The sequence below is a fragment of the Neovison vison genome, chromosome 7 (genome assembly GCF_020171115.1).
Source record: "Neovison vison isolate M4711 chromosome 7, ASM_NN_V1, whole genome shotgun sequence".
Classification (NCBI taxonomy): Eukaryota; Metazoa; Chordata; class Mammalia; order Carnivora; family Mustelidae; genus Neogale; species Neogale vison.
The window spans coordinates 193,179,419-193,193,440 of record NC_058097.1 but is presented as its reverse complement, the minus strand read 5'-3'; the positions used below and the strand labels follow the sequence as shown (position 1 = coordinate 193,193,440).

General features: G+C 37.4%; 1 protein-coding gene across 1 annotated transcript; it reads right to left on the bottom strand.

The window, feature by feature from the left end:
• Positions 1–6,300: 6,300 nt before the first annotated feature.
• On the bottom strand, positions 6,301–7,242 carry LOC122914432 (olfactory receptor 8K3-like). The gene has a single exon (XM_044261047.1). It carries the CDS (start codon positions 7,240–7,242, stop codon positions 6,301–6,303), a length of 942 nt encoding a protein of 313 aa, XP_044116982.1.
• Positions 7,243–14,022: the final 6,780 nt, after the last annotated feature.

The window sequence follows — 14,022 nt, the reverse complement described above, 5'->3', positions numbered from 1 at the left end:
GGCGAGGATCATAAGACAGCTGATAGAATGAACAGCTCAAAACAATGAACATAAATAATGTGGAAAGCTCCCATGTGGTGCAGGAATAAGAGATTGTATTACTAAACATTCTGGGTGCCACGTTGTTGAATAACCCGAGTGAAAAGCCAGGAATTTGAGGAAGAAGTACATGGGTGTTTGTAGCACAGAGTCCATCTTGATGAGAATGATCAAGCTCAGGATACCCACCACTGAGACCAGGCAAACAGTGAGATCAGGTCCAACCAATGGAGTCTTGTGATTCCCATTAGAATGAATTCTTTCTACAGTGTTAGACCGTGTTTATCTATGCAGGCCATTTGGGAAACCTACACTGGGAGTAAATTAAAAAATAATCATTAACTTTCATGACATATGACTGACATTGTTATAAGTGATTAAAGGCTGACATCTTGTATTTATGGTCTGAGTTTTGTTTTGTTTTTTTAAATCAACCTTGGTTATAAATTGAAATTATCTGGAGAATTTAAAGATTTTATTTATTTATTTATTTATTTATTTGACAGACAGAGATCACAAGTAGGCAGAGAGGCAGGCAGAGATATAGGAGGAAGCAGGCTCCCCATTGAGCAGAGATCCTGATGTAGGACTCAATCCCAGGACCCTGGGATCATGACCTGAGCCGAAGGCAGAGGCTTATCCCACTGAGCCACCCAGGTGCCCCTGGTCTGAGCTCTAATTGCCTGTTCAAACACCTGGAAGTTCAATTCTCTCTCTCCCAGCTCAGCTAAACTCTTTATAGCTTTCTTGAATATGACAACAAAAGCACAAAAAGCAAAAGTAAAAACTCCTAAATTGGACTTTATCAAAATGTAAAAAAAGATGAGTTTTATGCATCAGAGGAATTTATTAAAGAATGAAAAGGTGACCCATATAATGGGAAAAAATTGCAAATCTTATATCTGTTAAGTGCCTAGTATATAAAATATCCAATGGACTCTAACAGCTCAACATCTCAAAGAAAAATTACCCAAATTAAAATTAGGCAAAAGACTTGAACTGACATTTCTCACTGAAAATATACAAATGTCAATATGTACATGAAAAATTTTCAATGTCTCAGTTATCAGAAAAAATGCAAAACAAAACCACAATAAGATACCACTTCACTTGCTTCACTTGCTTTAGAGTGATTTACAAAGGAAAGACAAGAAAAATTGCAAAGATGGGCAAAGATGTAGAGATTAGAACCTTTGCGTATTGTTAGGAAAGTAAGATGGCACAGCCACTGGGGAAGCACATAGATGGTTACTCAATAAGTTGCCATACAATTATTATTATGATCCAGTAATTCCATTCTTTGATAGGCACCCAGAGGTATTGGCAACCCCAAGTGTTCAAGAAAATCTAACCTAAGTATAGAGGTGAGAGAATTAAACCACTTCCCTGTCCTGCCCCTCCCACTGCCAAATACAGCTTTCTACACTGAATTAAGTGACAATGAGTAAGTTCTGCAATTAAAGATCTATAAAAATATGTATTTAAATGCATATACTTAAACATCAAGGTAATTTTCAAGGGGAAATAAAGGGAGTTTTAGAAAAATCTTTTTTTTTTTTTTTAAGATTTTACTTGTTTGAGTGAGAGAGCACCAGTGGAGGGAGGAAGGGACATGGCAGGGAGTCAGGCAGACTCCCCATGAACTAGGAGTCTGATGTTGGCTCAATCCCAGGACACTGAGATCATGACCTGAGTTGAAGTCAGATGCTTAACTGATTGAGCCATACAGCTACCCCTAGAAAAAGCTACTAAATAAAGAAGTGGAAAAGAATCCTCGATTTTAGGCAAAATAAATACTACTCCTTCATAATTTTATAAGAATTCTTTTTACCTAAATTTGTATTTGTACATCTTTTAATCTTAGTTCTGATCTCCATTAGATGTGCATTGAGTCATTCAAGGGACAATCTCATGGCATTTCAAAAACTCTTCCAAGGCTTGTAGGTAAGGAAGCAGGGCAGTCCTCTTACTAATCAGACTTTGTGGTGTGATGGAGACATAGAAAGGCTGGAATCTTTTGTTGTTGTCTCACCTCCAACTAAAAGTGAGTTACAAAGTTCATTGGTACATCCTGGAAACACATGGCAAACTGGAAACAGAAATTGCAAGCATTTTTTTTTAAGATTTTATTTATTTATTTGACAGAGATCACAAGTAGGCAGAGAAGCAGGCAGAGAGAAAGGAGGAAGCAGGCTCCCTGCTGAGCAGAAAGCCCAATACTGGGCTTGATCCCAGGACCCTGGGATCATGACCTGAGCCGAAAGTTTAGGCTTTAACCACTGACACAATCAGGCGCCCCAGAAATTGCATTATAAACATACTGAGGTAATCCTTTTACTTGAGAAGTAGGTGGAAGACACTATGGAAGTCTGTTAGTATTGACCTTAAGAATTCTGAGAAACATCCAAATAGCTACATATTAACGATATTATCTTTGACATTTTCTTAAGGATCCAAATGAAAGAAAATAATCATGACAATCTTCAGGTCTTTGTTTTGAATTTTCTTAACAAAACTCCCTTTGCAGAGATTTTTTTTTAAACTATTCAGAGAATACAAACTCCCTGCATCATAGCAAATATCTAGCTTTCACCAAAAATTACAAGAAAGTTGTGTACACCCTTGTGTTTGCCCAGAAACTTTGATTATCAAAGCAAATAATTAAAGAGATAGCTAAATCACTGAGGGAGGTGGGGTATAAGACACTAATGAGGTCCTGAAGGGTCCCTGGTCTGAGTTAGTCACAGAGACACGTGTAGTCCACTCCCATCTGAAGGGGACTGTCTGTGCTCGCATCCATTCCTAACACAACGGGTTAAGAAGGTGGTATGGGTGTCTTTCTTAAATTGACACTGTCCCTGAGGAGAAAGCATACAAGTTCATTGCAACTAAAGCATTCAAAAGCATCAAAGGAAGTTGTGGTATCTCTGCTAATTATACAGGGCATCCATATATCCCACTACAAATAAAGTAGGTAACTTTCCACACAGTATCACCTGGTTAAGTCTTTCTATTGCATCTGGAATCAAAACATTGTGTGTGTAGGAAAGGTATTTTCATTTTTTCTCCCTTAATTGACTCCTGTTAATAAAGTGGCTTTTGAGGGCTTTTCTGTCCACGGACATAATAAAGATGTTTGAATGATGCTTTCTGAATCATTAAAAAAATTACATGTGATAATAATACATAGGTGCGCTGTTTTCCCCTTTTTTGTAGTGTTTTAAACTTTTTATTGAAGTCTAATATGCATATTAAGATGCATACATCAGGCATTTTTACAAATCCAGCACAAATACATAATCAGATACCAGATTAAACTGCTATGATAATAACAAAAATAAGACATAAAGAGGTCCCTAGAAGAATTCTTCATTTTTCTATCACACACACACACACAAATAACCATTATTTTGCCTTCTAACAGCATAAATTATTTTCATGTATTTTTGTTAACATATAAATAAATAATATGTGTGGGGTTTTTTTTGTGTGTGTGTCTGACTTCTTTCATGCAGTATGCTATCATAGGTAGTTCTAGATTGCTCATTCTCATGTCTGTGTACAGTGCCATTTTATAACTATACCACAAATTATTATTCATTGTGTTACCATCAAATGTGTTTAATGGCCATTTAGATATTTTCTTTTGAAACATGGTTTTGTCATCTTTGCATTGTATTTCATGTGAACTATTTATGGATTTGTAACAGTTACTTTTATATTTTGCCCATGAGTCCCTTCCAGCTCTCGGTCTGACTCTGTAGGTGTGATAAAGGTATCCTCTCCCACTATGAAGTCTCTTTTCACATTATGAATTTTGATGAACAGAATTTCCATATAAAATTCAGTTAATCATTTTAAATCTTAGATAGCTTTTGTTTTGTGTGTTCTGTTTAAAATGTACATATTTCTATATTGCAAAGATGTCCCACTATGATCTCTTTTCAAATTTTGTTGTCTTTCACATTTAAATCTTTAATCCAAGTAGAATTGATCCTGTATAGTTCCTGAGTATGTGTCAAGATTATTTTTTTTCTCAAAATAGTATTTTAATTACCTAATAGCATTTATTGAAAAGATCATTCTTTCTCTTTAGGAAAATATAATGATGTATCTGTCACATGCTAGGTGACAATATACATGTAAATCTGTTTCTGAAGTCACCATTTAATTCCATTGATCAATTAGTCTGATTTGTGGAAAATGTTATCTTTTTTCTTTTTATTGAAGTGCAGTTGACACATAATGTTACATTAGTTTCAGACACACAACATAGTGAATCAACATGTTTATACATTATATTATGTTCGCCACAAGTGTAGCTGCCATCTGTCTCCATACAATGCTACTAAAATACAATCGACCATATTTCCTATGCTGTAACTTTTAATCTGTAACTCAATCGTTCCATAACTGGAAGTCTGTATCTTCCACTCCTCCTCACTCGTTTAATCCTTCCCTGTATTCCCCTCCCCTCTGGAAACCATCAGTTTGTTCTCAGCATTTAGGGGTATTTTTCTGTTTTTTGTTTGATTGTTTTATTTTCTATACTTCATATGTAAGTGAATTCATATAGTATTTGTATTTCTCTGATAGATTTCATTTCCCATAATGCCCTCTATATCCATCCATGTTGTCACAAATGGCAAGAGTTCCTTCTTTTTTATTCCAATATTTATGTTTTATCCATTCATCTATCAAGGACTGCTTGGACTGCTTCTATATCTCAGCTACTGTAAATAATGTAGCAATGAACAAAAGACTGTGCATATCTTTTTGAAGTCCTGTTTTGTTTTCTTTGGGTAAATACACAGTAGTGAAATTACTGGATCACATGATATTTTCTATTCTTAATCTTCAGAGGAACGTCCATACTATCTTGATATGCCAATGTTTTCTTAATTGCTAGAGCTTTGTGACAGATCAGGAAATCTGGTGGTGTAACTTCTGCAGATTTATTCTTTCTCCAAGACTGCCTTTAACTTTTAGGCAGTTTGCCTTTCCTACTAAATTTTAGAATCAGCTTCCATCTTTCTAAAAGGTAGAAGAAAAGACAAAGAAGGAAGGAAGGAAGAATTATTTACAAAAAGTTAAAAGAGTTTCAAAAATAATTTCTAAAAGTGATCTAGCTTTGTTAAAGAAATTGATGTCTGTTTTAAAATATGTCTGTGTTCTTTCTTCTCCTAAGATATTCTGGATCCTTTGCCAAAGCATTTGTATAACATGTGCCACATTTATGTCTTCCTTAATATCAGCAATGTTTTAGTTTCTAGCAAGAAAATCATGCAAATCCTTCATTACAATATTTCCTAGGTATTATGCAGTTTTTAATTCCAGTATAAGAGGTGGTTTAAAATTATATTTTACCTTTTTTTTCTAGCATATAGGGAAAAAAAAAACCCTAATCTTTCATATGCTGAACTTATATGCACCAAACTTACAAACTTCACTTATTATTTCTAACGTTTCAGCCTGAAGAGTTGTTTTAAATTTTTAATGTACACAATTATTCTTTCTGAAAATAATCACACTTCTATTTCTGCCTTCCAAAGTATATACAGGTATACAAATTAACATGTAACAGAATCTGAGATGCCAACACCACAAGGGGATAAAATTAAAGTATCATTAAGGCAGATATTGTTGATTATTCGTTGATGTGTATATTCCCTCCACAAAATAATAAGGCATAAGCTTTCTTATACCATGTGCCAGTGGGATAGGCATATTTACTTAATATTAAATGAAAGACACAAAAATGCCTTTTAAAAAAGATTAAGTTGAGATGTGTTTTTTTAAAGATTTTATTTATTTATTTGATAGACAGAGATCACAACTAGGCAGAGAGGCATGCAGAGAGAGGAGGAAGCAGGCTCCCCGCTGAGCAGAGAGCCTGGTGCAGGCCTCGATCCCAGGACCCTGGGATCATGACCTGAGCCGATGGCAGAGGCTTTAATCCACTGAGCCACCCAGGTGCCCCTAAGCTGAGATGTATTTTAAAACAAAACAAAAGTTGTCTTTGATCATCACCCAGGTACTTAGCAATGTGAGAATGGTGGTCTGTATATCAGTCTCTTGCACTGAAACCAAAGTTGGTAACAGAAGGATGATCACTACTGAAACATCTAGAAGTTGAAAACAGGAAAAAAATTATTTCTAGTTTTCTATGACTTTTACACATTACTGCTTCCTAAGCCCTGTGACATGAACTAAACAGTAGTCTCTAACTTAATTTATTATATACATTGTTTATTTTGAACTCTACATAGGCAGTGCATGCCAATTTTTCCATATCCTATGGAGGGCACCTTTAACTTCTTTGTTCCTCAAGCTGTAGATCATAGGATTGAGCATAGGTATAATCAAAGTGTAAAATACTGAGACAATTTTATCAGTATCAAAGGAATGATTGGTTTGAGGCTGCAAATACATGAAGAATAGAGTGGTGTATAATACAAGGACCACTGTCAGATGAGACCCACAGGTGGAGAAGGTCTTGTGCCTACCCTCTGCAGAGTTCATCCTAAGGATGGTCATAAGAATAAGGATGTAAGACACCAGCACTACCAGAAGGGATGAAACCAAATTAAATGCTGAAAAGATCAGTATTATCAACTCAATATCATGTGAGCTTGAGCACAGCAAAGCTAACAAGGGAAGACTATCACAGTAAAAATGTCTAATAACATTATGGCCACAGAAGGATGACATAAAAATCTTTTTGGTGATTATCACAGAAAGAAAAGCACTGTAGACATAAGGGATGACTACCATCACCCAGCACACCCTTTGTGATATAACAATCGTGTAGAGCAGAGGGTTACAGATGGCCACATAGCGGTCATAGGCCATTGCAGACAGAATGAAAAATTCACTGATGATGAACAAGAGGAAGAAAGCCAGCTGTGTAGCACACCAGTTGTAGGGGATTGTATTTTGATTAGCTACAAAATTTACCAGCATTTTGGGTCCCACAGCAGTTGAATAACCAAGATCAATGAAAGCCAGGTGTCTGAGGAAGAAGTACATGGGTGCTTGAAGCCTGGAGTCCATCTTGGTAAGGATGATCACGCCCAGGTTGCCCACCACTGAGACTGTGTAGATGATAAGGAAGAGCCCAAAGAAGGGAGCCTGCAGCTCTGGACAGTCTGTGATTCCCATTAGGATGAATTCTGTTAGCACTGTTAGATTTTGTTTGTTCATCCAGGTTGTTAAGGAAAATTGCTGTGGGAACAACCATCACAAGAGTCACTGGGTTTCAGGAGACAACATCTGTTGACATTTTAGGAGGCAAACCCATTGTGGGTAAGATAAACCTAATTTTTTAGACGGGTTAATTTAAAATAAGACTCACCTCCATCATTAAACCTGGAACCAAATTTAAAAAGTATTACAACCCCAGGGTAGGAGTCAAGATGGCAGAGTTGTAGCAGGCTGAAACGACATCAGGTAGAAGGAGATCAGCTAGATAGCTTATCAAATCATTGCAAACACCTACAAATCCAACAGGAAATCCAAGAGAAGAAGAGCAGAAATTCTAGAAACAGAAAATCAACCACTTTCTGAAAGGTAGCGCTGGTGGAGAAGTGAATCCAAAGTGACAGGAAGAGAGACCCCAGGGGGCGGGGCCAGATCCCGGCAAGCGGTGGAGCAATGGAGCACTAAATCAGAATTTTTTAAAGTCTGCTCCACTGAGGCACATTGCTCCAGAGGCTAAACGAGGGTAAAGCCCACATGGGGTCAGTGTGGCCCCAGGTCCCACAGGGTCACAGAAGATCAGGGGTGTCTGAGTGTCACAGAGCTTGCAGGTATTAGAGTGGGGAAGCTGGCTGCAGAGACAGAGCTGGGTGAGCTCTCAGCTCGGGGTTACCTTGAACCGGTCAGAGGCTGGGTGAGCTCGCTCGGAGCATGGTCAGAGGCTGGGTGAGCTCGGAGCACAGCCAGAGATCAGGGAGATGGTTGTGATTGAGTGCTTTTCTCTGAGGGTGCACTGAGGAGTGGAGACCTGAACTCTCAGCTCCTCCAGGCCAGAGATTGGGAGGCCGCCATTTTCATTTCCCTCCTCCGGAACTCTATGGAAAGCATTCAGGGAACAAAAGCTCTCGAAATGAACCCGAGTGGAGTACTTAGCCTGGCCCCTGGTAAGGGTGGTGCAATTCCGCCTCAGGCAAAGACACTTGAGACTCATTACACTAGTCCCCTCCCCAAGAAGATCAACAAGAAATCCAGCCAGGACCAAGTTCACTTACCAAGGAGAACAGCAGAATTCCAGAGAAGAAAGCAAAGCATGGAACTCATGGCTTTTTCCTCATGATGCTTTAGTCTTGTAGTTAATTTAATGTATTTTTTAAATTTAATTTTTTTTCTTCTGCTAATTTTTTTAACTTTAACCTTTTCTTTTTTAATGTTTTTTAACTCGTTTATCTTAACAATACCTTTCATAAAAAAAGAATAATAATCTTTTTTGAAACTTCATTATTATAGTCATATTTTATCCTCCATTGTATCTAACTTTATTTTTTATATACACATAGGGTTTTTTCTTCTAAAAAATTTGGGGTAAAACTTCTTCTAATAGATCAAAGTACACCCTAAATCTAGCTCTGGGTTTGTTCTAGTCTCCAAACTGAGCAAATTCTTTCCACTTTCTTTTTCTTTATTCTCCTAACCAACTTACTTTATCAACTCCTTCTTTAGAAATTAAAAAAAAAAAATTTTTTTTTCATCTTTATAGGCATATCCCATGCCTTCATTGTGTTTATCCTTATATGTGTTTTTCATTCTTTAAATTTTGGGAGGTGCTTTCTTCCAAGACACCAAAATACTCCCAAAATTAAGTGGGTGACCCTGTTCTAGTCACCAGTCTAATATATATATATTTTTTTCTTTTTTTTTTTTCTTTTTTTTTTTTCTGAACTTCTTTTTATCCCCTTTCTCTCCCCCACAATTTGGGGTCTCTTCTGATTTGGTTAAAGTGCATTTTCCTGGGGTCCTTGACACCCTTTTAGTATTTTATTTGCTCCTTTATATATTTTTATCTGGACAAAATGACAAGGTAGAAACACTCACCGCCAAAAAAAAGAACAAGAGGCAGTACCAAAGGCTAGGGACTCAATCAATACAGACATTGGTAATATGTCAGATCTAGAGTTCAGAATGACAATTCTCAAGGTTCTAGCCGACCTCAAAAAAGGCATGGAAGATATTAAAGAAACCATCTCTGGAGAGATAAAAGCCCTTTCTGGAGAAATAAAAGAACTAAAATCTAACCAAATTGAAATTAAAAAAGCTATTACTGAGGTGCAATAAAAAAGGGAGGCTCTTACTGCTAGGATAAATAAGGCAGAAGAAAGAATTAGTGATATAGAAGACCAAATGACAGAGAATAAAGAAGCTGAGCAAAAGAGAGACAAACAGCTACTGGACCATGAGGGGAAAATTTGAGAGATAAGTGATACCATAAGATGAAACAACATTAGAATAATTGGGATTCCAGAAGAAGAAGAGAGAGGGAGGAAGAAGGTATATTGGAGAGAATTATTATAGAGAATTTCCCTAATACGGCAAAGGGAACAAGCATCAAAATCCAGGAGGTGCAAAGAACCCCACTCAAAATCAACAAGATTTTGAGTCCATACCCCGTCACCTAATAGTAAAGTTTGCAAGTCTTAGCAACAAAGAGAAAATCCTGAAAGTAGCCCGAGAAAAGAAGTCCGTAACATATAATGGTAAAAATATTAGATTGGCAGTGGACTTATCCACAGAGACCTGGCAGGCCAGAAAGAACTGGCATGATATAGTCAGAGCACTAAACAAGAAAAACATGCAGCCAAGAATACTATATCCAACTAGGCTATCATTGAAAATAGAAGGAGAAATAAAAATCTTCCAGACAAACAAAAACTTAAAGAATTTGCAAACACCAAACCAGCTCTACAGGAAATATTGAAAGGGGTCCTCTAAGCAAAGAGAGACCCTAAAACTAGTAGATCAGAAAGGAATAGAGACAATATACAGTAATAGTCACCATACAGGCAATACAATGGCACTAAATTCATATCTCTCAATAGTTATCCTGAATGTTAATGTGCTAAATGCCCCAATCAAAAGACACAGGGCCGAGTGATATGGAGCACTTTTTCATGTGTCTGTTGGCCATCTGGATGTCTTCTTTGCAGAAACGTCTGTTCATGTCCTCTGCCCATTTCTTGATTGGATTATTTGTTCTTTGGGTGTTGAGTTTGTTAAGTTCTTTATAGATTTTGGACACTAGTCCTTTATCTGATATGTCGTTTGCAAATATCTTCTCCCATTCTGTCAGTTGTCTTTTCATTTTGTTAACTGTTTCCTTTGCTGTGCAAAAGCTTTTGATCTTGATGAAATCCCAATAGTTCATTTTTGCCTTTGCTTCCCTTGCCTTTGGGGATGTTCCTAGGGGAACCCTCTTACACTGTTGGTGGGAATGCAAGCTGGTGCAACCACTCTGGAAAACAGCATGGAGGTTCCTCAAAATGTTGAAAATAGAACTGCCCTATGACCCAGCAATTGCACTACTGGGTATTTACCCTAAAGATACAAATGTAGTGATCCAAAGGGGCACGTGCACCCGGATGTTTATAGCAGCAATGTCCACAATAGCCAAACTATGGAAAGAACCTAGATGTCCATCAACAGATGAATGGATAAAGAAGATGTGGTATATATACACAATGGAATACTATGCAGCCATCAAAAGAAACGAAATCTTGCCATTTGCGACAACATGGATGGAACTAGAGCATATCATGCTTAGCGAAATAAGTCAAGCGGAGAAAGACAACTATCATATGATCTCCCTGATATGAGGAAGTGGTGATGCAACAGGGGGGCTTAAGTGGGTAGGAGAAGAATCCATGAAACAAGATGGGATAGGGAGGGAGACAAACCATAAGCGACTCTTAATCTCACGAAACAAACTGTGGGTTGCTGGGGGGAGGGGGGTTGGGAGAAGGGGGGTAGGGTTATGGACATTGGGGAGGGTATGTGCTTTTGGGTAAATTGGAAGGGGAGGTGAACCATGAGAGACTATGGACTCTGAAAACAACCTGAGGGGTTTGAAGTGGCGGGGGGTGTGGGAGGTTGGGGTACCAGGTGGTGGGTATTATAGAGGGCACGGCTTGCATGGAGCACTGGGTGTGGTGAAAAAATAATGAATACTGTTTTTCTGAAAATAAATAAATTGGAAAAAAATTAAAAAAAAAAAGATCAATTGGATTTTAAGCCAAAGACTATAATAATAGATGAGGAAGGACACTATATTAAAGGTCTATATCAAAGGGTCTGTATAACAAGATCTAACAATTTTAAATATTTATGCCCCTAACATGGGAGCAGCCAACTATATAAAGCAATTAATAACAAAATCAAGGAAACACATTGACAATAATACCATAATAGTAGGGGACTTTAACACTCCACTCACTAAAATGGACAGCTCATCCAAGCAAAAGATCAACAAGGAAATAAAGGCCTTAAATGACACACTGGACCAGATGGACATCACAGATATATTCAGAACATTCCATCCCAAAGCAACAGAATACACATTCTTTTCTAGTGCATATGGAACATTCTCCAGAATAGATCACATCCTCGGTCCTAAATCAAATCTTAACCAGTATCAAAAAATTGGGATCATTCCCTGCATATTTTCAGACCACAATGCTCTGAAGCTAGAACTCAATCACAAAAGGAAATTTGGAAAGAACCCAAATAATGGAGACTAACCAGCATCCTTCCAAAGGATGAATGGGTCAACCAGGAAATTAAAGAAGAATTGAAAAAATTCATGGAAACAAATGATAATGAAAACACAATGGTTCAAAATCTTGGGACACAGCAAAGGCAGTCCTGAGAGGAAACTATATAGCAGTACAAGCCTTTCTCAAGAAACAAGAAGGTCTCAAATACACAACCTAAACTTACACATAAAGGAGCTGGAGAAAGAAAAACAAAGATAGCCCAAACCCAGCAGGAGAAGAGAAATAATAAAGATAAGAGCAGAAATCAACAAAACAATAAAACAAATAAATGAAACTAGGAGCTGTTTCTTTGAAAGAGTTTATAAGATTGATAAACCTGTGGCCACACTTATCAAATAGAAAAGAGAAAGGACCCAAATAAATAAAATCATGAATGAAAGAGAAGAGATCACAACCAACACCAAAGAAATACAAACAATTATAAGAACATACTATGAGCAACTCTACGCCAACAAATTTGACAATCTGGAAGAAATGGATGCATTCCTGGAGCCATATAAACTACCACAACTGAATCAGGAAGAAATGGAAAACCTGAACAGACCAATAACCAGTAAGGAGATTGAAACAGTCATCAAAAATCTCCAAACAAACAAAAGCCCAGGGCCAGGTGGCTTCCCAGGGGAATTCTACCAAACATTTAAAGAAGAATTAATTCCAATTCTCCTGAAACTGTTCCAAAAAATAGAGATGGAAGGAAAACTTCCAAACTCATTTTATGAGTCCAACATCACCTTGATCCCAAAACCAGACAAGGATCCCATCAAAAAAGAGAATTACAGACCAATATCCTTAATGAACACAGATATGAAAATTCTCACCAGAATACTAGCCAGTAGAATCCAACAGCACATTAAAAGGATCATTCACGGGGCACCTGGGTGGCTCAGTGGGTTAAGCCACTGCCTTCGGCTCAGGTCATGAACTCAGGGTCCTGGGATCGAGTCCCGCATCGGGCTCTCTGCTCAGCGGGGAGCCTGCTTCCTCCTCTCTCTCTCTCTCTCTGCCTGCCTCTCTGCCTACTTGTGATCTCTCTCTGTCAAATAAATAAATAAAATCTTTTTAAAAAAAATAAATAAAAAATAAAAGGATCATTCACCACGACCAATTGGGATTTATTCCAGGGATACAAGTTTGGTTCAACATCTGCAAATCAATCAATGTGATACAACACATTAATAAAAGAAAGAACAAGAACCATATAATACTCTCAATAGATTCTGAAAGAGCATTTGACAAGTACAGCATTCCTTCCTGATCAAAACTCTTCAAAGAGTAGGGATAGAGGGCACATACCTCAATATTATCAAAGCCATCTATGAAAAACCCACCACAAATATCATTCTCAATGGAGAAAAACAAAACTTTTTCACTAAGGTCAGGAACACAGCAGGGATGTCCATTATCACCACTGCTATTCAGCATAGTACTAGAAGTCCTAGCCTCAGCAATCAGACAACAAAAGGAAACTAAAGGCATCCAAATTGGCAAAGAAGAAGTCAAACTATCACTCTTCGCAGATGTTATGATACTATTTGTGGAAAACCCAAAAGACTCCACTCCAAAACTGCTAGAACTTGTACGGGAATTCAGTAAAGTGTCAGGATATAAAATCAATGCACAGAAATCAGTTGCATTTCTCTACACCAACAACAAGACAGAAGAAAGAGAAATTAAGGAGTAAATCCTATTTACAATTGCACCCAAAACTAGAAGATACCTAGGAATAAACCTAACCAAAGAGGCTAAGAATCTATATTCAGAAACCTATAAAGTACTCATGAAAGAAATTGAGGAAGACACAAAGAAATGGAAAAATGTTCCATGCTCTTGAATTGGAAGAACAAATGTGAAAATGTCTATGCTACCTAAAGCAATCTACACATTTAATGCAATTCCTATCAAAATACCATCCATTTTTTAAAAAGAAATGGAACAAATAATCCTAAAATTTATATGGAACCAGAAAAGACCTCGAATAGCCAAAGGAATATTGAAAAAGAAAGCCAAAGTTGGTGGCATCACAATTCTGGACTTCAAGCTCTATTACAAAAGCTGTCATCATCAAGACAGCATGGTACTGGCACCAAAAGAGACACATAGATCAATGGAACAGAATAGAGAGCCCAGAAACGAACCCTCAACTCTATGGTCAATTAATCTTTGACAAAGCAGAAAAGAA